Below are 26,899 nucleotides of genomic sequence, written 5' to 3'. Positions count from 1 at the left end.
TGGTGCACGGTTGGGGGGAGGGGTGGGATATTGGATCGAATGTTTCGCAGATCCTCTGGTGCGGTCCTCTTCGGTATCTTTTGTATCTACATTTCGTCATATGTCTATATACCGATTACTGGGGTTCGCCCACTGGGTGTTATAAACTCAATAAAATTTGTTGTTAAAAAAAAAACTATGATCCATTACTGAAGAAAGTGACGGAGAAGCTACGGAGTTGGCACCGTCTGCCTCTCAGTATCTACGGACAGTGTAATTTGGTGAAAATGAATATTTTACCAAAGTTTTTATATCTTTTCCGTACTATTCCACTAATTGTACCATCCTCTTTTTTCAAACGCCTAGACAGTGCTTTGGGTAGCTTTATTTGGAGATATGGACGGGCTAGAAGAGCTATTCGACACTTAAAACTCATGTATACAGAGCGGATTTAACCCCCCCTGATTTTAAATGATACTTTTGGGCAGCATTTATTGGACGGATACAGAGTCTACTTAGAGGAACTGATACAAATCCCAATTGGTTTTTATATCAGTTGGCGTGTGGGCCAAATACTGGGTTTTACTCTATCAAACATCTGATCCTAACTATTTCAAGCGCCAAAATATGGTGTGAAATTTGTAAACCCTATGCAATAGCCGACTTGCACCAATATACAGTGTTATGGGGGAATCCTCTGTTCCTTAACATATTTCACGATCCTATCAGGAAAGAATAGCAATCTAAGGGCATAACACGGATGGGTCAGCTATAATACGATCAGGGTTTTCGAACTTTTATCGTTAAAAGTAGAATTTGATCTCCCACAATCCCATTTCTTTTAAATACTTGCAAGTCAGGGATTAACTTACTCGAGGTCGGGGACTATCTGAGCTGTCTAGCCCATGTGAATTCTTGTCTGTATTTATTGGTACCAGAGGGCGAGGAGCTATCGGCAAAATATATCATAACTTATCGAGGTGGTGGGCGATGATGGCGCACAAATCGCTGCAAAACGTATTCTGATTTTTGGCTCTGATATTTCTAGGGAGGAAATACAAGTCTCTTCAAACTATTGATTCAGCTGTAACATCTGTCAATCTAAAATTACAACAGCATAAAATTATCTTTATGCTCTATTACCTCCCGAGCGAATTTCCAAATGGGCTAACAACTTAACAAGTGCTAAGACCAACTGCCCTAAATGCCAGGAATATGCTGCCGATTTACACCACATGTTTTTTACTTGCCCTCGGTTGAAGGACTTTTGGTCTAACATTGTTTTGGCTTTGACAACTTGGGTTGGCTACAATAGCCCGGTCACAGGGAAAGAGTTGCTGTTGGGGCTCTTTTCTGCCACTGGGTGCCTTACGAAACCCTTAGCCTCCATTATCGCTTCTTGTGCTCGTCTGTGTATAGCTCGCTCCTGGATACTTGCCACACCTCCCAGTATAAATGAATTTTGGTCTCTGATGAGGGAGATTTTTGAAATTGAAATTGCATTGGCTAAAGCTAGAGGCCCCCGATCCCTGTTAAAACTGCGCAGGGTTTGGTCCTGCCATCACTGGGATTATGGATGTATGAATCCTCATCTTTCTCTTCATATCTCTTCTCTCTTCTCAGTCTCCCTTTTTTTTTCTCCCTCTCTTTTTTCATTTTTTTCCTTCTTTCTTTTTTATAAAGGTTCCTTTGCGCTCTGCACACGATTACTGATGTATCTTTATTTGGAAATGCTGTTATATTTCCTATTTTTGCTTCTTTCTTTTTGTGGCAATAAAAGCAACAAAAAAAATAATAAACTATGGCTCAGGTCTCTAAAGCCCAGGCTACAAAGGTCAAAAGGCCCAGAGGCCCAGACGGAGCCCAGCTCTCATGGGGATGGCCTGATGCCCTTAGAACTGACTCATGGAAACTTGCCAGATCTGGCAGAACTCCAAGCAGCACAGGGTCTCTTTAGGAGGACCTGAGCAATGGACAAAGGACCTGTCCGACTCTAGAGAACCTGCGACAGATAGCTGTCAAAAAGTCACAAGGGGACACCAGTGGTTCTGATAAGATATACTGGAAGGAGGGTTCCTGTGTAGTGAGCCAAGGGACCCCAAACTAGTGGCATCCAGGAGACTGGTAGTTCCTCAACAGTACAGCAAGTTTCTCCTTAACCTGGCCCATGATATCCCCTTGGCTGGGCACTAGTGGCATCCAGGAGACTGGTAGTTCCTCAACAGTACAGCAAGTTTCTCGTTAACCTGGCCCATGATATCCCCTTGGCTGGGCACCTGGGGGAGACCAAGACCTGGGAAAGGCTGGCCAACCACTTCTACTGGACCAGCTGTATGAGAAAGGCAAGGAGTTTTGTCGCTCCTGTGTGACCTGGCAAGGCAGGAGGCAAACCAAAGGTTCCCCTTATAGCACTACCTGTGGTTGGGACACTCTCAGAGAGTAGGGATAGATCTTTATGGTCACCTAGACCCACCCACAGTTCCAGGGAAAAGGTTCATCCTAATGGTAGTGGACCATACTACCATATATCCTGATGCCATTTCCCTTGGGACTGCCACTGCAGTGGCTACACCCCTCCTTGGAATTTACCATGGTTGGGTTCCCCAAGGAGATTATTTAAGATAGGGGCACAAATTTCATGTCTGCATATCAGAAGGCAATGTGGGAAAAACATGGCAGGACTTACAAGTTCAGCACCCAATATCAGCCCCAGGGTAGATGTTTAGTTGAGAGATTCAACAAAACTATAAAAGGCATGATCATGGGTTTGCCTGAAAAATTCCAGAGGAGATGGGACATTCTCCTCACAATGCCTACTCTTTGCATCCAGGGAGGTCCACCAAAAAGGAGTTGGCTTTAGTCCCTTTGAGCTGCTCTTTGGATGCCCTGTAGCAGGTCCACTCATATTGATTAAGAAAGGATGGGAAAGGCCCCTCAAATAACTTAAGCAGGACATAGTGGACTATGTGCTTGGCCTTCGCTCCAGAATGGCTGAGTACACGAAAGGGGAAAACAAAAATTTGGTGGCCAGCCAGGAGCTTGTCAAGCACTGATATGACCAAAAGTCCTCCATAATGGTTTCCAGCCAGGACAACAGCGGAGGGAGTAGATCTCTCCCCTTCACAGCACCAAATGGACTGATAACACTTGCTGAAGCAGTTTGCTGGACTGTTTTCTAAGACCCCAGGTTTGACAACATGGTGTACCCAAGATGTGGACACCAGTGACAACTTGCCTGTCAAAAGTAACATTTACAGACTGTCTGACCAGGCCAAGGCCAGCACCAAGGCTCAGATTGACAAGATGCTGGAGCTGGGAATGATTTAGCCCTCCTTTAGTCCATGGGTCTGCCAAGTGGTACAGGTGCTCAAACCTAACCCCAAAGGGAGGGGACCAGAGAAGAGGTTCTGTGTGGACTACAGAGGCCTTTAAAGTAAGTAACGAAGACTGATGCCCACCCCATTCTAGGAGCTGATGAGCTCATTGACAAGTTGGAGGCAGTTAAGTATCTGAGCACCTTAGACCTGACATCAGGTTATTGGCAGATTGCCCTCACTCGAGGAGCCAAGAAGTGTTATGCTTTCTCCACACCTGAAGGCAACTTTCAATTCAAAGTGATATAGCTGTATTTAGTGCCACCTGAGAAGATCACCTGATCAATCTCAAAGAAGTGCTTCAGGCATTGCAGCAGGCAGGCCTGACTGTCAAGGTACGTAAGTGCTAAATAGGGCAGGGCTCTTATGTACCTGGACCAACAAGTTTGTGGAGACCGTGGACCACCTCTCCAGTCCAAGATCCAGACCATACTGGCTTGGGAGCTTCCTAAGACCTAGACCCAGGTCAGAGCCTTCTTAGGCCTGACTTGGTACTATAGAAGATTTGTGAAGAGTTATGGTACCATTATTGCAACGTTAATTTTCTTGACCTCCAAAAAGCATCTCAGAAAAGTTATCTAGACTGAGCAGTGTCAAAAGGCCTTTGACAATCTTAAGGAAGCACTGCGCTCAGGACCTATCTTGAAGGCCCTTCACTTCAATTAAGAGTTTATTGTGCAGACAGATGCCTCTGAATATGGGATATGTGCAGTGTTGTCACAGGTGAATGATCTGGGTCAGGATCAGCCAGCTGCCTTCATCAGCAAGCAACTCCTTCCTAGGGAGCGGCGTTGGAGTGCCATTGGGAGTGAAGCCTTTTCTGTGGTTTGGTCCCTGAAAAAGCCAAGGCCCTCCCTGTTTGGGATTCACTACAAAGTTCAAACTGACCACAGACCCCTCAAATGGCTGATGCAGATGAGAGGAAAAAACACCAAGTTGTTAAGATGGTCCACAAGAGATGAACTTTACAGTAGAAGGCAGACATAGGACAGACCATGCCAATGCAGATGGCCATTCCAGGATCTTCCACTTAGATGATGAGCATCACCAGAAAAAAGGTTAGTCGCTCATCACCTTTTGTCTGGGAGGATAAATCCCTCTTTTTGAATGGTCACCCCCAAGTTTTTTGACCGATGCTGCCAGTTTTTTGACTTGGAAAGTGCATTGAGGATTGCTAACCAGACCTCAGTGCCAGTGCCTGACCCTAAAGTGCATGACGAATTGGCTGTACCCAATTGGAAATGGCTAACTTACCTGTGAACTCGTTAAAAATGTATACCCTGGTACCCAGGGCAAGTTCGTTCGAAGGGTACTCAGGACCAGTACTTTGCACGCACTGACGGTAAAACACACAAAACTACTGTTTTTACTATGAAAAGACTTGGTCACCCAATCAGCGAGTACAGGGTTACAATCTGACCCCTCAGCTGTGCTAACTCCTGAAAGGTGCAGCCAAAGTGGCACTCCAAGTTCTCAAACAACTCATTACATTAAGCCTGACTTGTATCCCAAGTGGAAATTAATGTAACATGTTGCGCTGCAGTGAGCAGCTTTAAAAAAGCTGGCACATTGTTGCCTTTAAAACTCCTGTGCCTTCCCAGGCACACATTGAGCATGCTCCACTAGACAGCTTTCTGACCTCCTGGACAGCCGTGCTGATGAGACTCAGGAAGGAGACAAACAGATTTCAGGCCAGGATTGTGTAGCCTCCCTCCTGTAGGAAGCTTTACAGGTGTTAACCCCAAAAGGTAGGCTTCAAAGTGAAGCCGCCTTTGAAGGGCAGATGTGTAATACCAGGAAGGAGGGCTGCCCCACTGTTGAGGTAGATAGGCTGCTACAGGAAGCAGAGAGGAGAAGCCAGTTGCCAAACTGGTTTTCCCAGGGGAGGGTATCCCTGAGGTATCTGCAAAACGGGGTGGGCTAGTGAGGTCTGAACACAGAGAGGGATCTCGCCCTCATGGGAATGGGCAGAATGGTGCTTCCTGGCATAGCCAGATGCCACACCCCACAGGATGTGGTCACCAGGTGGGAGTGAGCCTGGTAGCCCATTGGTTACAACCAAAATCTGCACTGAGGGCACTTTTTAAGTATAAAGGGAGCACCCAGACCTCAGATCTCGACCGACTTGGAAGGAGGACAGAAGAAGGACTGCCTTGCTGCACACCAAGGGACCAGCAATGAGAGGCTGCACTGATGAAGACTGCATCTGCTGGGTAGCAAAGAGAGGGGATGTGCCTGCCGTGTCCTGCTCAAGGAGAAGCTGTATCCAGAGCCCAGTCAAGCCAAAAGAACTGCAAAGGCCAGCTGACTGGCCTCCTGTGCGCAACACAGCGATTCAACTGCTAAAGTAGCCTGTTGGGGAAAGGCGGTAGCCCAAAGTCTTCAAGTTGCTACCACCACAACCATGCAGCACCGAAGACCAAAACTAGACAAACGGAGTTGCACCTGAGTTCGCTGACCCCAGGAGTTTTTACTGGAGAGTTGCTGGTTGTCTGAAAAAAGCGAGTTATAAACCCAGGAAGGACTGGCCTGTGGCTGCGACAACAGATGACTGGTAGAAAAGCATATGCAAGCTGCTGAGAGAGGTTAACGTCCATTTTTTGTTAACATTTACAGTTTCTTTAAAGGGGAACCCCAACTGCAAAGAAATAATACCAACCAACTCTCCCATGACCAACCACACCCACTCAAATATACTCTTCAAACAACTGTGTTTGGGTCAAACACTCAGAGCAAAAAGAGAGGTGATCTCCTGCCAAATTCAAATCATGTAGAGACGTGTCCCAAGTGACTGCCTAAATGCCATCACTGAGGGTTGGGCCAAGGCTGGTTACAAAGCATTCACTTTAATTACATAGATTGTGCACTCAAGATAATCTGCGTGATACTGGAGAAGATCAGATGATATCTTAGACAGTAAAAGAAAAAAATGGCAAATCACAATTCTCAACGTTAGTCATCTCCTCCAGAGAACTTCAGTGTAACCTATTGCATTTATACCAGTTTAGTTTTGTTGGGAAATAGGTTTATATAAGTACGTTTAGAGTTAATTAGTTTAAAGAAACAATTATGGTTGCAGGTATCTTCTAGCCATCTGTTTAATTTAATTATATATCACTTGAATACTGTGTTGCAGAATAAAACAGTTATTTAGTGTTCAGGTTCACCATAACAGATGATGTTAACTTACCTCAAAAAAACTTTCTACGTACTGCAGTATATACACACCACAGTCACTGAAGTTGTTCTGCTGAGGCACTCTTGGATTTGATCCTTTCATGACGTCTTTCGAAAAACTCCTTTTACTCCCTTTCCTGACTTCCCATTCTACTTCTAAATATCTGTAATCAACAGGTATAAGATTAATAACTATATTTTTACATCATTGTCTACGTCACAGTTGAAGATGAAGTTAAAAGACAATATATGGTTGCCCAAATTGCAAAACGCTACACATACATTAAGTTTAAAGCAATCTAGAGTTCATTCTTCATTAGAATCCACCTTGGAAGTACAGAAGGACCTATGTGTTAAAACGTTTAGAATGCCCGAATATTACAAGCTTAATAAAGGTGTTCACCATTTGAAAATTCGGAAAGCAACTGTCAATTTGACACAGAGTAAAGAATTATATTTTACTTCAATTTAACGCTAATTCTACATCGTAGGTATCTTCGCTGAAATCAGGAACATAGAATATTCTTGACTGCATCTGGAGATCCCAGAACACTTAAAATCCATGGAATAGAAAACACATTTAAAAAGTGAGATTAGGCATTTTCATTTCACACGGAGGATATTTTTTCCAGAGTTCACAATTTTACACGTACACATATTTGCAACACCCTCTCGCCATGGTGCAGTTCAATTAACCCCCATGATCAAAACAGCACATTTGCTTAGAGGAAAAAACGTAGTCCAAATACAAAGTACAGCTAAAAACATGCACTGTTTCTTTAGGAGAATAGCAGATTCCATATCCGAGCAAAGCTCTTACTAGCAGCTGCCAGACAGCCTCAGTTATTTTTGAGGGATGTATGCCAGACTGCAGGAGGGAATATCGAATTTGAAATATCAATGGGGCACAATAGTATGACCACAATATCAAGGGAAAAAACATTAAACAGATAAGTAGGCAAAGGGAGTAAAGGATTAACTATTCTTAACACCACATCTACATACTCTAAATAAGTATTTAACACCAAGGTAAGTATATGTGGCGTAGGGTATAGAAAATTAATACAAACTTACCTTTCGATATTTTGTTCCTAGATATTATGGTCTCATATTTGTGACAAGCCAAAATTTTGGATTCAATATTCCCAGCCTACTTCCTTATGACACCATAACATTGAATCAAGCTCTCCTTGCCAATGAAAAGTGGAGACAGGAGGATTCGCACAAGTTCATGACTCGAATAACTTCATCGAACAAAAACAACTTGTAATTATCCAAGCCTAACACTAGATGGCAGACATGCAAAGCATTTGTATCTACATCCACACATGCCTCGAACATTTCGAATCTTAATTTCTCAAAAACTACAGCAGGGGTTTACTCCAAATCACAAAAAGAACACTTTCTGGATCAAGATCAGGCTTTCTCACAGATTCTGTTAAACAATTTTGGGTGTATCGCTGTTCAATTTGCCTATGGAAAATACCATTCTTTTACCCCTTCTCGCCCCAACCTTATCTCCACAACTTTTTTTGAGCCCCTACTTGATAGATCACCCCAAAACTTTCCAGGATGGGGTGGAGGCGGATTAAGTTCATTTGCAAAGTTTAGTGAAGATTAGTCAAAGACGTAAAAGCTATTAGCAAAACAAAACATCAATTTCCTATAGAAATCCGGTCCCAGCTATAATTACACAGTGGTGATCCAGTGCAAAAAGTAAACCCATAGCTGTTATTTTACAATAAGAGGTTACTTATTATGTATTTTCTGAACGTACAAGCATCAGAATGATGGAAATGATGGGGAAATCTCAGAATTCATGGCAGAAAACACATTGAACATTAGGAAAACTCAAAGGGTTTTACATCACACATGCCTAGTTCCCTTATTACAATATTCTAATCCCTACCCAATATACTCACACCCAACAATGACAAGCCACTCAAATTTGCCAATCATAGTTGACTGAACTAACTATAAAACTTGCGCTCCTGTCATACACTGTTTATAAACTCATGTATTCAATCAATCATGGAATTTATAGCGCGCACTACTCACCCGGAAGGGTCTCAAGGCGCTTGGGGGAGGGGGTCTGCTACTGCTCGAACAGCCAGGTCTTGAGCTGTTTCCTGAAGGCGAAGTGGTCCTGGGTCAGCCGCAGGTGGACGGGCAGGGAGTTCCATGTCTTGGCCGCTAGGTAGGAGAAGGATCTTCCTCCGGCGGTGGCTCTCTGGATGCGAGGGACGACGGCGAGGGCGAGGTTTGCGGATCGTAGCTGTCGGGTGGGCGTGTAGAAAGTCAGGCGGTCGTTGAGGTACCTTGGGCCCAGGTCGTGGAGGGATTTGTGTGCGTGGGTGAGGAGTCTGAACGTGATCCTCTTGTTGACAGGGAGCCAGTGCAGGTCTCTCAGGTGGCTCGAGATGTGGCTGCGTCGGGGGGCGTCCAGGATGAGACGGGCGGAGGCGTTCTGGATACGCTGAAGTCTTTTCAGAAGCTTGGCTGTTGTGCCGGCGTAGAGGGTGTTTCCGTAGTCTAGTCTGCTGGTGACGAGGGCCTGGGTGACAGTCTTCCTGGTCTCGGTCGGGATCCATCTGAAGATCTTGCGGAGCATGCGGAGGTTGTGGAAGCAAGATGAGGAGACAGCGTTGACTTGTCTGGTCATCGATAGGGAGGAGTCCAGGATGACGCCCAGGTTGCGTGCGTGGTCCGTTGGCTTGGGTGCGGTGCCCAGGGCCGGGAGCCACCAGGAGTCGTCCCATGCGGAGGGCGACGGTCCCAGGATGAGGACTTCTGTCTTGTCCGTGTTCAACTTCAGGCGGCTGATGTTCATCCATTCGGCGACATCTTTCATCCCTTCGTGTAGGTCGGCTTTGGCGGTGTCGGGGTCTCTGGTGAGGGAGAGAATCAGCTGGGTGTCATCGGCGTAGGAAATGATGTTGAGGTTGTGTTGGCGTGCGATGGCAGCGAGGGGTTTCATGTAGATGTTGAAGAGAGTGGGGCTGAGCGACGATCCTTGCGGGACGCCGCAGATGACTTCGGTGGCCTCAGAGCGGAACGGAGGGAGGCGTACTCTCTGTGTTCTGCCGGAGAGGAATGAGATGATCCATTCCAGAGCAGTCCCCTGGATGCCGGTGTCATTGAGGCGTTGGACTAGGGTGCGGTGGCAGACAGTGTCAAATGCTGCGGAGAGGTCAAGGAGGATGAGTGCCGCTGTTTCACCTTTGTCGAGCAGGGCTCGGATGTCGTCGGTGGCTGCGATGAGGGCGGTCTCGGTACTGTGGTTGGCTCTGAATCCGGATTGCGATGGGTCGAGGGATCCGTTCGTCTCGAGGAAGGCGGCCAGCTGCTTGTTGACTACCTTCTCGATGACTTTGGCAGGGAATGGAAGGAGCGAGATTGGGCGGAAGTTCTTGAGGTCGGTCGGGTCCGCTGTTGGTTTTTTCAGTAGTGCGCTGAGCTCGGCGTGCTTCCAGCTCTCCGGGAAGGTGGCTGTGTCGAAGGAGGCGTTGAGGATGTCTCGGAGGTGAGGTGCGATGGTAGAGGCGGCCTTGTTGAAGACATGGTGGGGGCATGGGTCGGTCGGAGATCCGGAGTGGATGGTGTTCATCATGCGTGTCGTGTCTTCGGTGGCCACTTTGGTCCATGTCTGGAGGATAGCGGCGGGGTGTGTAGGTTCGGTCGATGGGTGCGGGGGTTAAGCGCCGAAACTGTTGTGGATGTCGGCGATCTTGCGGTGGAAGAACGAGGCGAGGGAGTCGCAGAGGTCCTGCGAGGGAGTGATGTCGTTGTTGCCGGCGCTGGGGTTGGAGAACTCCTTGACGATGTTGAAGAGCTCCTTGCTGTCATGGGCGTTCTTGTCCAGTCGTTCCTTCAAAGATTTCTTCTTGGTGGTGCGGATGAGCTGATGATGTCTGCGGGTGGCGAGTTTGAGGGCGGTCATGTTGTCGGTGGTCTTGTCGAGGCGCCAGGCCTTCTCGAGGGTGCGGCAGGCCTTTTTGGAGTCCTTGAGTTCGTCGGTGAACCAGGGGGCCTTCTTGCTTCTGGGCCTGGTGAGTGGGTTCTTCAGTGGGGCGAGGTCGTTGGCACAGGAGGTCAGCCATTGCGTGAGGTCGAGGGCTGCTGTGTTAGGGTCCGTTGTCCTGACCGGTGGGTTCTGGCTGAGGGAGGTGGTGAGCTGGTCGACGGTGATCTTGCTCCAGTTTCTGTGGGGAACCTGCTTCGGGTGGTGCTGGACCGTGTTCTTCTTGAAGCTGAAGTGGACGCAGCTGTGGTCAGTCCAGTGGAGTCCGGTGCAGTGGCTGAAGGTGACGTGCTTGCTGGTTGAGAAGAGGGGGTCGAGCGTGTGGCCGGCGTGGTGGGTGGGGGTGTTGACCAGTTGCTGGAGTCCGAGGTTGGCGAGGTTGTCCAGCAGGGTGGTCGTGTTGCGGTCGTTGTTGTTCTCCAGGTGGAAGTTGAGGTCCCCGAGGAGGATGTAGTCGGCGGAGGGGAGGGCGTGAGGGCTGATGAAGTCCGTGATGTCTTCGCAGAACTGTGCGCGTGGTCCCGGGGGTCTGTAGATGAGGGTGCCTCTGAGGGTAGTCTTGGGGTCGGTGTGGATCTGGAAGTGCAGGTATTCGGCGGTGTTGAATGCGTCGGTGGAGTCAGTCGAGATGCGAATGGTGTCTTTGTGTACGATGGCGATCCCTCCTCCGGTTTGGTTGACGCGATCCCTCCTGATGATCTTGTAGCCGTCCGGGATGGCTATGGCGATGTCGGGGGCTGAGGAGGTGTTCGTCCAGGTTTCCGTGAGGAAGGCGACATCTGGAGATGCGGTGTCGAGGAGGTTCCAGAGTTCCACGGCGTGTCTGTGGACGGAGCGTGTGTTGATCAGGATGCACTTGAGGTGGTTGCTGTTGTCCGTCTTGGTGGGCGTGGTGCTTGTTTGGAGGCAGGAGAAGTTGCAGGATCGGCAGGCGAAGGGTCCATGGGTGTGTCGCGGGGACGCTCGGTAGCACCCGGGGGCTCGGGCGGTTTTGAGTGCGATGAGCGTAGTGAAGTCGTAGGTCCTGCGGGGAGGCTGGCGGGCGCGGGGGCCAGGGGGTCTGGCGCTGGGCGCGGGCCTGGCGCGGGCCTGGCGCAGACGGGCTTACCTTTGGCGCACCTTCGGCGCTCAGTCGGCGCTCCCGCTGCGCGCGTCCGCTGCGCGGTCGCTCAGGGGGCGTCATAAATAAGGAGCCGGGAGGGAGGGTCAGCTGGGAGGCGGGAGCGGGTTGTCCAATGGGCAGTGGGGGGAGGCGGGGACTGCAGGCGGGAGCAGGAAGGAGGAGAGCGGGTCAGCGGTGGCGAAAACGGCGGGAAAAAACGGAGCGGAAGTCACCGGGGCAGCGTCGGAGGTCAGCGGGCGAGGAGGGGCAGCAGCGGCAGGAAGCGACAGGCAGGAAGCAGGAGGCAGGAGGCGGCAGCGGCGTGAACCAGGTGAGTGGCGTCAGGCGGTGGTAACAGGGTGGGCAGGTGCCAGGCAGCGACAGGTAGGCAGAGCAGTGAGGGGGAGCGACCGGCTGTGGGGGCACAGGGGTCACACTGACCAGCCCGCTACTGTCCCTTTAAATAAGGAGCCGGGAGGGAGGGTCAGCTGGGAGGCGGGAGCGGGTTGTCCAATGGGCAGTGGGGGGAGGCGGGGACTGCAGGCGGGAGCAGGAAGGAGGAGAGCGGGTCAGCGGTGGCGAAAACGGCGGGAAAAAACGGAGCGGAAGTCACCGGGGCAGCGTCGGAGGTCAGCGGGCGAGGAGGGGCAGCAGCGGCAGGAAGCGACAGGCAGGAAGCAGGAGGCAGGAGGCGGCAGCGGCGTGAACCAGGTGAGTGGCGTCAGGCGGTGGTAACAGGGTGGGCAGGTGCCAGGCAGCGACAGGTAGGCAGAGCAGTGAGGGGGAGCGACCGGCTGTGGGGGCACAGGGGTCACATCAGAGAGTATTACATCACTCATGACACAGTAAATGAAACCACTGATGATTTCTCAAGTTACATTATTGATCACATCATTAATAACAAGGCTATTTGCATTGGTGCATAAACTTTAAAAAAATAAAGTTGGAAGTAAAGAAGCTATAGTCATATATAGAAGACAAAACTCTGGTCCCTTGTGGGTGCATAGGCAGGAATTGCATAAGACTGGAGGCAAATTGTGGTGGAGCATGGAGAAAGTTACAGGGTGAATGGTTTACCAACCAATAACGTTTCTGGCACAATCAGACATCCAACTTAAAAAACATGTTTTAGGCTGACCACAAAACATCTGTTCACAATAGATTATCCACCAGTTGATGTCTGGGCTTGTACTCAGAAATAGATATATAGATGGTGCTATAGAGAAATTCTATTTAAGGAGAACGTTTATGAGGTGTGGATTTGTATTTACTTAACTGCTTAAGATGTCTAAGCATTGAGGATTACTGAATAATCTAGAATGTAAAGGTGACCCACTTTGAGATGATTCAACTGATTTGTGGAAGGAATTTAAGCTTTAAAATTCTGTGACCCCATTAAAGTCTATGGGAGCATTTTGCTTTTTAGGTTGGGTTCAGCGCTCAGACAGGGGCTGGCAGGCTGTGCATGTTCTCCAAGCAGGCTGTAATGCAGCCTGCATGGAGAACATGCACAGTGCAAATGACGCTTAGGCCGGCTCAAGACGGGAGGCCAAAGCGTCATGCGCACTCTAGGTGCTGCCACCACTGTGACGCAGGAAGCCCATCCCCGCCCGCCTGGCTGCAGCTGCAAGCTGTATAGAAAAAACAAAATGATAATAATGTTATTATCATTTTATTTTTTGTAGTCAGCTTGCAGCTGAAGCAGTCACGCGACACTTGTCCACCTTAGCGGAGGAGCCGCCACTGTCATAATCACTTAAATGGCAACACAAAATTGGGCACTGGTGTAGCATGTTGAAGTACTTGAAGTCCACAAAACCCAATGATTGTATGAGGTCATCAATGATGCCATTTAACATGTAAGGAGTGATGTAATATATAAGGTCATAAGCCATGCATGACTGGGAAGCAAGTTATAGTTAGTTCACTAAACCATTACTGCCGTTTTTCAGTGTTTTTAAAAGTCAGTAGCAGAAACATTTCAAAACTGTACCATGAAGTTCGTTTAACCTTTGCTTTTTAGTTGTTGTGAATTTCTGTGTTTTTTAAATCATATTCTCAGTTGATCGTATGCCAAACCCCTTCCGGTGACCTGTGCCTAGCTACCCCCAACCCCAAGGTCAAACCCTGATGCACACAGCCTTTGGCATGGCTTTTTTTTTTTTTTAAATCATTGTGAGAACTGGGATACTTCTGCTGTACCTCATGGGACTCGATGGGTCTCACTGCAGGGCTGCTGTACAGGCGAAAAAACTGTCTTGTTTATTTATTTATTACTGGGGGGAGGGCGGGGTGGGGGGGGGGGGGTACTATGGTCCACACTCATCCCACCACATGGCCCTGTGGGTCTAAAATGTGCCTTCCCCCACCTCCTGAGAACCTTCATATTTTTGTTTCCTAGAACTCTGGGAATGAGTCCCCAAGTCTCGTAATGGCAGCTGCAACACTTTCTCAGATGTTGCAGCCAGATGGTTTCGCTACAGGGGTAAAGTAATGGCCAACCACAGATAGAGCTCCCAAGGCAGAAGTAGTTGTTGAATTTCAGTACAGCAGTACCGTATCCTGGGAGCACGGCATGACCAATATTCCAGAGATATATATATATAACCTTATCTGAAGGATAACCCGTTAATACCCAATCTGAGCCCCTTTTTCAAAGGAAAATTCTTATAAACTGAATAAACGTATATGTGTGTATACTGTCAAGATCATGGTTATGTTTTGGCTCAGCTATTAACAATCTCCATATTTTAAGCAAAATCATATAACTTTTCCTGCATACTAAAGAGAGTTGTCAGGTCTGCAGGTGGATAATGGCTCTTTGGAGTGTGCTCTCTAGCAACTCGTATCCATGGCTTCCCTTCCCAAATTCCTGGGTCTCTTTATACCCATCTCCTATTCTCTACGGAGAGGGGAGCTTCTATCCAACCTCTTATATGCTCCACTCCAAAATATGAACAACGCGTCTGTTAAAGATGAGCTTGGAAGGGAGTAGCTGAACCAATTCTGCTTCCCGTTTTCTTCCAAGCTTCTTCTGTGAGAGGCTGTATAGTTTTGCTGTGCTATTGCTACACATATTCCTCCGGACTGGAGAATGGGAACATTCTTTCTGCTATGTTTGATATTTTTGTAAGCATAATTGATGTTAATCTGCATCTGAAATAATATGGAAATGTTGCGCACACTGCTAGCATCAACATTTATTGGTTCTCTAGGCCCTAGGCACACATACTGTAAAGTGGTGCCCATCATGTTTGCAAACAGGCCTGGTTTGTATGCAACATATATGTAATACCAGGAAAGCCTTGAAACACACAATCGTCCAGGCCTGAAAGTCTCTCACTGGTGGCTCTACAAACATCCAATTGAATTTAAAAAGACATGTCTTCGGGTTGCAGTGTCTTGACTTTCAACGTCACAGAATGTTTTTTTTATTGCGCAGTTCAAGTTCACAATAATTATCAACGTTTTCTTACTTTTTGGGTTTACTATAAAAGGGTTGTAACGTACCTTAGGATTTCTTGATCCAAATTGATCATGTCACAGTTATTCAGAATACTCTCTATGAGTAGCTTTATCACATTCATCACAGAACATTTTATATTGTTTCTCTTCGCCCCTTCAGAAAAAGTCAGTACACGCATATTATTCCCATTGGCCTCATTTTCTATTGCCACTAGGTTTGAAAGCATGTTTCTATCATTTAAATAGAACTACTGAATTTCTGAATTCTTGCAATTGTTTTTGAGCTGTAACCAGTAAATCTTCTAATTGAATATGCTACTTACCAGTATGCATCTGTTCTTGGCATGTAGGGCTGCTGACATTCATATCTGTGCATAGATCGCCGCCTAGTGTTGGGTCCGGATGATGGCACATTGTTGTCCTGGAAGAGTCTTCGAAGTATCACGAGATAGGTGGCTCCTCCCCTGGACTACAGTGCGCATGGGCATCCTCTTCATCCTTAGATTGTTTTTCGCCATTGTGGCAGTGATGGAGTAGATACAGTAAGTGATGACCATGCCATACAGTAATTCTGAGTGCTGCAGCCGCTACAGGCGCCGGAGAGGAGGGTGGGCGATATGAATGTCAGCAGCACTACATGCCAAGAACAGATGCATACTGGTAAGTAGCATATTCAGTTCGTGGCATGTGGGCTGCTGAATTCATATCTGTGCATAGATTATATAGCAGTCCCTCCATTAGCGGCGGCTGCCCGTGCCAGCTGCAGCAGTCTGAAAAAGAGTTTTGAGAACAGCCTGTCCTACAGCTGCCTGCTGTTTTGAGTGTACATCTACACAGTAGTGTTTGGTAAATGTATGTATAGTGGACCATGTGGCTGCTCTACATATTTCCTGTAAAGGAATGTTTCCTAGGAAAGCCATGGACGCCCCTAACTTTCGTGTTGAGTGGGCTTGTGGGGGAATCGTTAATGTGCGTTTAGCTTTTTAATAGCAAATTTGAATACATTTAACGATCCATCTGGCTATCCCTGCTTTGGAAATGGCGTTGCCCTTGTGTTGTGGAGAAAAGGCAACGAAAAGTTGTTTTGTTTTCCTAAAATCCTTTGTTCTGTCTATATAGTACATGAGGGCCCTCTTTACATCTAGTGTATGGAGCATTCTCTCTGTGACATTTTGTGGACTTGGAAAGAAAACAGGCAGTTCAATAGTCTGATTCATGTGGAACTGCGATATCACTTTAGGCATGAATTTGGGGTTGGTACGTAGTACAACTCTGTTTGCGTGAACCTGTATGAATGGCTCTTGAATGGTTAGTGCCTGGAGTTCACTAACTCTTCTTAACGAAGTGATTGCCACTAAGAAAGCTACTTTCCAGGTGAGGAATTGAATCTCACATGAATGGAGAGGTTCAAAAGGTGGACCCATTAATCTGGTGAGGACCACATTGAGGTTCCACACTGGTGCCGGTGGGTGTCTTGGGGGAATTACTCGTTTGAGTCCCTCTAGGAAGGCTTTGATGGCAGGCACTCTGAATAAAGAGAGGTGCTGCCTGTTTTGAAGATAGGCTGCTATCGCGGTTAAATGTATACGTATGGAGTTGTATGCCAGATTGCATCGGTATAAGTGTAAGAGGTAACAGATGATGTTTTGAATGGATGCGTCCAGCGGGTTAATGTCATTGTTGTTGCAGTAAATGACAAACCTCTTCCATTTAGCCGCATAGCAAGCTCTGGTAGTGGGTCTTCTGGCTTCCTTGATGATATCCATACATTCAGGTGGTAGGTTTAGGTAGCCAAACTCGAAGACTTCAGGAGCCAGATTGTCAGGTTCAGCTGTTGCGGATCTGGGTGCTGAATTTCGCCATGGTTCTGCGTTAAAAGTGCGGGTTTGATCCGCAGCCTTTGATGCGGCACCACGGAAAGTTCTAGAAAGGTGGTGTACCATGGTTGGCGTGCCCATGTGGGAGCAACTAGGATGAGTGTCAGTGAGTGTTCTCGCAGTTTGCGTGCCACTAGCGGTATTAATGGCGCTGGGGGAAAAGCGTACGCAAATCTGCCGGACCAGTTCATCCATATCGCATTGCCCTGTGACTGCGGATGTGGGAACCTGGCGGCAAAGCTTTGGCATTTTGCGTTTTCGTTTGTGGTGAATAGGTCTATCTCTGGATGACCCCACTGTTGGGAGTACGGTTGGAGTACTGATGGATGTAGCTCCCACTCGTGCATCTGGTGGCTGTGTCTGCTGAGCAGATCCGCCATCTGGTTGTCCTTGCCCAGGAGGTGTTCCGCCATGAGGAATATGTTCCTCTGAATGGCCCACTTCCACATGCTCTGAGCCAGATGAGACAACTGTGGAGAGTGTGTTCCTCCCTGCTTCTGTATGTAGTACATGGCAGTCATGTTGTCCGTCCGGATCAACACGACTTTGTTGCACAAGTGTACTTCGAATGCCTTCATGGCTAGGAAGATTGCCATCAGTTCCAGAATGTTGATGTGCATCTTCTTTTGCTGTGTCGTCCATAGTCCCTGCACTGTGTAATTGAGTACATGAGCTTCCCATCCCTGGAGAGAGGCGTCCGCTGTCAGTATTATTTGCGGAACAGGCTCTTGGAACGGTCGGCCCTTGCAAAGGTTTTGTGGATTCCACCAATGCAGAGAGTTGTATGCCCGACCGCTCACCAACACTAGGTCTTTTAATTGTCCGTGAGCCTGATTCCATTGACGTGCTAAGCACTCCTGAAGCGGGCGCATATGTAGTCTCGCGTGCGGGACTATGAAAATGCAGGAGGCCATCATGCCTATCAACTGCATAAACACTCGCGTAGGAAGGGAGTGTTGAGGTTTGAACTTTGTGATCAGAAGTTGCATGCTGTTGATCCTCACTAAATTTGGCTGAGCTGTGGCTGCCAGAGTGTTTATGGTCGCGCCCAGGTACTGTCGTACGTGTGCGGGTTGAAGATGTGATTTTGGGTAATTTAGTGAGAATCCCAGACTGTGAAGAAGGTGAATGGTGAGGGACATGTGGCTGGCACATTGCTGGGCTGACTTTGCCAGAACAAGCCAGTCGTCCAGGTAAGGGAAGACGTGAATGTGTTGTCTCCATAGATGTGCAGCCACTGTTGCTAGGCACTTGGTAAAGACCCTGGGTGCTGTTGTTACTCCGAAGGGGAGAACTTTGAACTGATAGTGATGCCCCTGAATAGTGAACCTGAGATATTTCCTGTGTGATGGGTGTATGGGTATGTGGAAATACGCATCTTTCAAGTCCAGTGTGGCTAGGAAGTCTCCTTGACTGAGTAGCGGTAGAACCTGCTGTAGGGTGAGCATATGGAAATGCTCTGAGAGAATGTAATGGTTGAGGGGTCTCAGGTCTAGTATAGGTCTGAGCGAACCGTCCTTTTTTGGGATTAAGAAGTACAGAGAGTACACCCCTGTCCCCTGTTGGTTGACGGGCACGACCTCTAATTGCACCTTTTTGCAGCATACTTAGCACTTCCTGCTGCAATAATGCCAAGTGCTCTACGGACATAGGACGGTGCTTTGGCGGTATGTTGGGTGGAGTGGACGTTAATTCGAGACAGTAACCGTGCTGGATAATGTCCCTGACCCACCTGTCTGTGGTGATGGTTTTCCAGACTGACAGGAACTGTTGGAGTCTCCCCCCGACAGGTGTTACGTGGTCGGGGGGCAGGGGGAGGGTGTCACTGTTTGTTTTTGGGGGAGGACCTGGTGTTGCCGTACCCACGTCCTCTGCTTTTGGTGCTGGATCCACGATATCCACCTCTGGTGGTTTTATCATAGTTACTTTGTGTGCCCCCTTTATTGTACTGCTGCTGTGACCCCTGACCTCTAGCTGCTCCTCTATTCCCGGGGCGACGAAAGGAGCCACTACGAAACTGCTGCGTCTGCAGAGCCCCCATTGATTTTGCAGTGTCCGTGTCTTTCTTAATTTTTTCGAGGGTAGTGTCAACTTCAGGGCCAAATAAATAGTCTGGGTTGACCGGTTGATTTAAGATATTGTTCTGAATCTCAGGCTTGAAGCCTGAGTTTCTCAACCATGCGTGCCTCCTCAACATGACCCTTGTGTTGATTGCCCTCGCCGCAGTGTCGGCTGCATCCAGTGCGCATTTGATGGATGCATTGGTAAGGAGTTGTCCCTCTCTGATAAGGAGCTCCGCTGCCTCTTTATATTCATCTGGCAAATGTTGTAGCAGTGATTCTAGTGTGTCGTAGTGGGACCTATCATAACGGGCCAGGAGTGCCTGTGTGTTGGCAATGCGCCAGATGTTTGCCGCTTGCGCTGCAATCCGTTTGCCTGATGTCTCCAGCAGTTTGGACTCTTTGTCTGCGGGAGGACCATCACCCGTTGTTTGTGAGTGGGCTCTTTTGCGAGCATTAGCAACAACCATGGAGTCTAAAGGTAACTGACCCCTAATGTCATAGGGTCTCCGGGTGCAGGCTTGTATTTCTTTTCGATTCTGGGGTTCAGCACCCGTGCCCTGGTTGTTTCTTTAAAAATGTCTTTTGCAGGTTTTAGAACGCCTTTTAACATTGGCAGAGTTTTGACAGTTTTTTCAGAGGAGGCGAAAGTGTCCACTAAGAAGTCTTCTTCTACAGTGTCAGAATGGAGTTCCACTCCATGATTGGCAGCAGCCCGTTCTATGAGGGCATTAAAGGCAGCAGTGTCCTCTGTGGGAGAGGACTTTATATTGTAAAGCTGCATGTCAGGAGTATCTGGTGCGTTACCCTGGTCGGTGGGGTCATCCCATGCCTGATCTGGGTCTTGCAAGTTGTGAGAAGTTGGCCTGATGTATGATGTCACTAGTTCTAGTGTACACCTTATATCAGTCCAAATACCCTTATGGTGATTGGTTGTAAAGTCAACCTTATAGACCAGCTATCCTAGTGGTAGCATGGACAAGAGCAGTCTTAGGCTAAACTCTGAATGGCATGTGAAGCCAGCTGTGATACCATATATAATCCCTTGAATACCAAATGAAAGGACACCACAACATATATATATATATATACAAAATAAAGTGTATTTATTCTAGTCAACCCTCAGCACTCTTTATGAGATTAGAGGTAAGTACAACACAGTCTTATTTATGCATACATTAAGTCACACAGGTAAGTAATACAGTTAGGCCCTAGGGGCCACGCAAACCATATACTAAGTAAGTGGTATAAGGACCACTGTCACGGAAGTAGGATAGGCCTAGGCCTAGGGAATCGCTGGGGCTACACTACACTAGCAACAGTTAGGAAGTGGGAGGCCCACGGGATTCAGGTGCAGAGTGGAAACACTCACGCGTAATGCGTAAAAGTCGATAGAATGGGGGGCGTGGTCTGGCCACGCAGGAAGATGGCCGCCTGACGAGTGAGCTCCGCCGCGGGATGGGCTCTTAACAGAAATATCTTTCTCCTTACCTGCTTTGGAGACCTCTTCACGTGCCCTGTGCTTGCTGGAAGGTGGGGGGCACGACTTGAGCGTGTTCCAGGGATGTGACAGCGCAGTCTTCTTGGTGTTGCTCATCTTGACGAGATTGTGCGGCGCTGCTCACATGACGCAGCCCGCCTGACGTGCTTCCTTCGGCTGCCTCATCCTCCCCCCCAGAAGCCGCGCCTCTGCTACTCATGGAGTACGCCTGCCCCCTCAAGAGGCCGCGCCTTTGTTGCTGTTGAGGAGCACCCGCTTCCTTATGAGGCCGGGCTCCTGTGGATGTCGAGCGCCCGCCTCCTCATGAGGCCGCGCCTTCGCTGCTGCTATCAGGCGTCTTCCTCATGAAGTCCCGCCCTTACTCTTACTGCTGAATACCTGCCTCCTCATGTAGCCGCGCCTCCTTCAGTTTGCCTGTTTTATTCTCCTCAGCAATATTACCTCACAGGAGCCATGGTTCTTGTCGTGCTGCTGGACTGCTGCTGGTAGGATTAACTCCTTTCATAACTTTATTGTGGCGCCTTGTCATTTACCTCAGTCAGTCATTTTGCGCCACACTCTGCAAATTAATGTTTTTCTTGCAAGAACAAGCCACGACTGTCACCCACAACTGAACTTTTCGAAAAAAAATTTCCATCCTCTTATGACTGGCCTCATAGTTTCGTCCCTTCGAATGGGGACGTCTGGAAATGACTCTTTTAATGCAACATGGGTGACGTATATAATAGCACGTCTTAACTTAATGTTATCATAGTGCTTTTGTCAACCTTTTCAGTCAGGTTGTGTACTCTTTGCTTTGATGTAGCTCATGACTTCCCTGTTCATTCTGCAAATTCAATTGTGGTTTATATGCTGTTTCACTCTATTTGTGCGTCATTGAGCATGCCGACAGCTACACTTTTTTCATCAATGCTTTCAACCTTTGCTTGTGGTTTTGGGGATAACTAAGCAGGGGGTTTTCTCCTTCATGTGATGTACTCTTACCTTTTAGTGTCTGGAATTGTTGTAATTTTATGTTTATATACAAGAACTGTCTACCAGTAAGACGCCCTCACGCATTTTCAAAGTTTCTGTCAAATATTTTCCTCAAATGCCTGCCCCTAGGCAAGGAAATAAGTCTTCTAAATCACTTCTCTTTGCTGAAGCTCTTAAGCAGACCATTAACATGCCAACGAAAGGCACTGCCTCCTCTCCTCCCGCTTTATCCTCGGCTTCGACCTCTAATGGGGGACAGAAATCGGCGGTAACTCTGCAGCGTATTTTACACGAAATATCTGAGGTCAGTCGCCGACTAGATGACATGAAACTCACAATTACATCATTAGCTGAGGAGACCAAATCAATTAAAGCAGAATTCACCAGCTTTAATGCGAGGATTGACTCTCTTGACTCCAGAGTTCAGGTGGTGGAGAACCACTTGGACTCCCTGCCCAATAAAGATCGAGACCTCCTGTTCTTCCGCAGCAAACTTATTGATTTGGAAGACAGAAGCAGGAGGGATAATGTTCGTTTCTTTGGTTTTCCAGAGCGTATTGAAGGGCAGAGTTCCAGTGCATTTCTGTGTCGCATACTTCCTCAGATGACTGGTATTTCTTTTACCCCACCTCTGGAGATTCAACGGGCCCATAGATTTGGTCCTCTTCGTGATGGTCCTGCCGCGCGTCCTCGGCCGATCATTGCTTGTTTTCTCCGACATGACCAAACAAGACAACTACTGTCTGCTGCTCGACTTCGAGGTTCCTTCTCTTTTGAAGGCCATCGCATTCATATGGCAGCTGATTTCTCAAAGGAAACCAATGAACGGCGGAAGGCCTTTCTCTCCATGCGACCTCAGTTACGTCAATTAGATATCAAATATGGCCTGTTTGAACCTGCACGTTTTCGTGTCACCAAAGATGGAGTCTCCAAGGACTTTTTTGATCCAGAACGTCTTCAGCAATTTTTGGACTGCCTTCAACCCCAAGATATGGAGGTTCTCGCTGCATCCTCACAGCCAATTCCGTCCCAATCACTCCTTAAATCTTCTACTTCAACGTCAGAACGTAATAGGCGCCCTCCTAGTAGCCCTAGATCTCGGGGCAGGGACCTCGAACGACTTCATCGCTCACAAGAAGATAGGAAGTCAGCAATACAGTCGGTCTCAGCAGCCACATTCCTACAAGACTCACAAAGGGACAAGTCCCGCTCTCCTCTTAAAACCCCTTCGGATGCGGACTGAATAATACTTCCTCATGTGGGGAAAAATCACCTCTTGACCTATTGGCAGCTTATCGTAGACTTTCGGTCCTTGCGGGCCTTGTTTATATTGTTAAAATCATTATTATTTTGTTGGCATTTTTCGCTGTTATGATATCTGATTGCCTTTTCTTTTTCACCTCTTTTCTCACTAGCTTCTTATCTTACCTCTTTCCTTTTCACTTTGCCTTCTGCTATATCTCTGCCTTATAATGCTATTCTTTTTTCTCCCTGTATTTCTCACTTTTCATGTTACAATTTATTGCATATTCTTAACTGGTTTTGCAGTTACTCGGGTGCATTGGCGCCTAATTGTTTGATTATAGTTGTATCAATAATACTTCCTCATGTGGGGAAAAATCACCTCTTGACCTATTGGCAGCTTATCGTAGACTTTCGGTCCTTGCGGGCCTTGTTTATATTGTTAAATCATTATTATATTTTTGGCATCTTTCGCTGTTATGATATCTGATTGCCTTTTCTTTTTCACCTCTTTTCTCACTACCTTCTTATCTTACCTCTTTTCCTTTTCACTTTGCCTTCTGCTATATCTCTGCCTTATAATGCTATTCTTTTTTCTCCCTGTATTTCTCACTTTTCATGTTACAATTTTAATGCATATTCTCAACTGGTTTTGCAGTTACTCGGGTGCATTGGCGCCTAATTGTTTGATTATAGTTGTATCACCTTATTTGCTCGTATGCATATTGGTATAGGTTTTTTTTGATATATGTGTATGATATGTTTTATACGCTTAGGTTACCTCACATTTAATTACTGTAAGATTTCTCCTCTTATATAGTGTTGCTTCTCAACCCCTATTTGGCTTTCTCTACCTTCTTCTGTTCTTTTATATTGCTCTTTTGGGCTTCCCTTCTATATTATTAATGCCTTCTTAATTGCTTCTCTCTTTCTGTGGGGTCTTTTCCCGCGGCGGCGCTCTAGTGCGCCCAGACCCGCGGGTAACAGTTTTACGGTTTCTTGTTCTTTACTCGCTATTATTCTATAGCTTCTTTATTACTGTACTATTTTCTAAATTTTACCTCCTTTCGTCTTTATCTTTTTATTGTTTTCTTTATGCATTTCATCTAGATTAGAAGTACTACTTCCACTTATATTCTTTCTGTTTCCTCTTTCTTTTGTCATTTCTCTTCCTTTTCTTTTTGTCTGGTTCACCACGTTGCTTTGTGCTTTATATTATTTTCTTCCTCCTGACTTTTGCTCTACTCTACTATGACACAGGCACATTCTCTGAATGCGATTACCTGGAATGTACATGGCCTCACCCATTACATAAAGCGGAAGAAAGTACTCTCCTATCTCCAGACCAAACATGTAGATGTGGCCTTGCTTCAGGAGACCCATTTGGATGCTCTGGAGTCGGATAAACTTTGCAGAGACTGGGTGGGCAAGGTTATCCATAGTAGTGTTCAACAAGACGATTCCTCAGACACAGGCCCTCTCCGCAAATGTGGAGTAGCAATCCTTCTTCGCAAATCCCTCCCGGTCACTGTCTCTAAAACATGGTCAGATGTAAATGGCCGTTATGTATTTGCCAAACTTAAAATTGGAGAGTCTCACATTTGTGTAGGGTCTGTCTATGCCCCTACGGGTACCAAAAAAACATTCTTTCTTCAACTTTCCCGTTTGCTGCTTGAAATTAATGCATCACAATATTTGATTGGCGGAGACTGGAATGTGACGCAAGATACCATTCTAGACAAAACTGGCCCATTAGATAGGGGCAATGCGTCAGACAGAGCCTTGTTGGGGGACATCATATCAGATATTGGACTGGTTGACCATTGGCGTTTTAGCCATCCAACAGATAAGGAATATACTTTCTTTTCTTCGGCCCATGGTACATTTTCTCGTCTTGATTACTTCCTTATTTCTCATAACACAGTTCAATTCGTTACAGACTCCTGCATCCTGGAAGCGGCTTTGTCTGATCACTCTCCGGTTCTCCTTTCCCTTGATCTGGGTCTCTCTCGGCCTGGACGTAAACCATGGCGAATGAGCATCCAACGCCACAGGACTCCTGCTGGTAAGGCCCAACTACAATTACACCTTCAAAATTATCTTTCTACTAATCAGGGGTCTGTCACCTCCAGCAGGACTCTTTGGGCCGCGGCGAAGGCTACTTTGAGGGGGCAATTAATGCGTGATGCAGCAATTGCTAATAAGCAAAATGCAAGGAGACAAAGTGAGCTCGAATCTGATATACAAACTTATTCTCGCTTATACACCTCATCTCCGTCTCTACAAAACCGTAAATTATTAGAGCAAGCTCGAATGGCCTTAAATAGCCTTTTTACATCCAAAGCAGAATACGCTTTACAGAAAATGAAAGGCCGGCATTACGAGCAAGGGGAAAAGGCGGGAAGGTTATTAGCCGCGCAGCTGCGTCAGAGGGAGGCGTCCATGGCCATTCCGGCCATTAGATCTACGCAAGGTCACCTGTGCACGAAACCTCAAGACATCGTTAATGAGTTCGCCTCTTTTTATGAATCTCTTTACACCGCCGATAGTAGAATGGACTCGGATAAAATGACAGCATTTCTTGCAAAAGTACATCTTCCTTCTCTTTTGGCGGAGGGCAGAGCCATCCTTGAGGGTGAAATAACCAGAGATGAGGTCTCTAGTGCGATTACTGCCCTGCCCTATCACAAGGCCCCTGGTGAAGATGGATTTCCCCCTGAGTTCTATCGCTGGGCAGGTCACAATATTATTGATACCCTGCATGCCGCATTCCAGGAGGCGGATAGTTCATCTTCACTAGGACCTCTTTCTAACAAGGCTATTATTGTTGTGCTTCCAAAGCCAGGTAAGGACCCCCAGCTCTGCAGTAGCTATCGCCCCATCTCTTTATTGAACACTGATATTAAAATCCTGGCCAGCATTCTTGCTTCGCGTTTGCGTAAGGTCTTGCCTTCCTTGATACACCATTCTCAAGTAGGCTTTGTACCGGGTCGATCCTCTCGGAACCATCTGCGTTCTCTGGCCCATGCATTATGGTCGGCTCAACATCTTAAGGATGATGCGTTAGCCCTTTCACTTGACGCAGAAAAGGCGTTCGACCGCATTGAATGGAATTATCTTTTCAAAGTCATGGATAGATTTGGTTTAGGCACGAAATTTATTGATAAGGAACGCTTATTATATGACCATCCTTCTGCTCAGGTAAATTGTGGTGGGTTTCTATCAGACACCTTTACCATTAAGAGAGGGACACGTCAAGGTTGTCCACTATCCCCTCTTTTGTTCCTTCTGGCTATGGAGCCCTTGGCCGCCACCATTCGTCAATCGGATGAGGTCTCTGGTGTCCCCCTTCCAATTGGACATTCTAAAATATACTTATATGCTGATGATATCCTACTCACCCTTACTCGTCTTCCCCGGTCGATTCCTTCTCTTCTTCACATTATTAATGATTTCTCCTCTTTTTCAGGTTATAAGATTAATTGGGACAAGAGTGAGGCTTTGCCCATCTCTAACGGTACCACCAAAGCAGCCATTTTTGGATTTCCTTTTCATTGGCAGCCTTCACGCCTTAAATACTTGGGTGTCCTTGTTAATAAAGGATTGCAAGATATGGTTGCAGACAATTTATCTCCTCTTATATCCCAAATGCAACGGGATTTTGACAAATGGAAGGCTTTGGGCCTTTCTCTTTGGGGCAGAACTCAGGCGGTTAAAATGGTTACCCTTCCGAGATTTATATACATTCTAGGTATGCTTCCTTTGCAGATCCCTTTATCCTTACTTCGATCAATAGATGCCCAGATTAAAACTTTCATCTGGGGTACTATGAAACCGCGACTTGCTATCACTAAGTTGAAGGCTCACCAATTATCTGGTGGAATCGGTCTTCCTTCTATTGAACACTACTCTTTGGCGTTACATATCTCCCAAATCTCATATTTTTTACCTGGCATCAAAGATTTACCACAATGGGTTCCAATAGAAAGACATCTTCTATCCTCGGAATCAAACCTTTCTCCCCTGTATGGTACTGGCTCTAGTCGTTCTGACCCAAAAAACCCGATACTATCTGCCATGCATAAATCCTGGCAGAGAAGTCATAGATTATTAGGCTCAAACTCCA

The 26,899-nt window shown here is 47.0% G+C and overlaps 1 protein-coding gene across 2 annotated transcripts in view; it reads right to left on the bottom strand.

Annotated features, from left to right (window-relative positions):
- The window catches only part of SENP6 (SUMO specific peptidase 6), a 755,486-nt gene that overhangs the window by 15,632 nt on the left and 712,955 nt on the right, over positions 1-26,899 (bottom strand). For both annotated transcript variants that reach the window (XM_085610971.1, XM_085610972.1), the window contains one exon: positions 6,544-6,694. In XM_085610971.1, the coding sequence (XP_085467097.1) occupies positions 6,544-6,694 (151 nt within the window). The remainder of the gene's footprint in view (positions 1-6,543; positions 6,695-26,899) is intronic.

Source organism: Triturus cristatus, chromosome 6 (genome assembly GCF_964204655.1).
Source record: "Triturus cristatus chromosome 6, aTriCri1.1, whole genome shotgun sequence".
In the NCBI taxonomy this organism is placed as follows: Eukaryota; Metazoa; Chordata; class Amphibia; order Caudata; family Salamandridae; genus Triturus; species Triturus cristatus.
The sequence above is the reverse complement of the archived record's forward strand: the minus strand, read 5'-3'. Positions and strand labels throughout refer to the sequence as shown.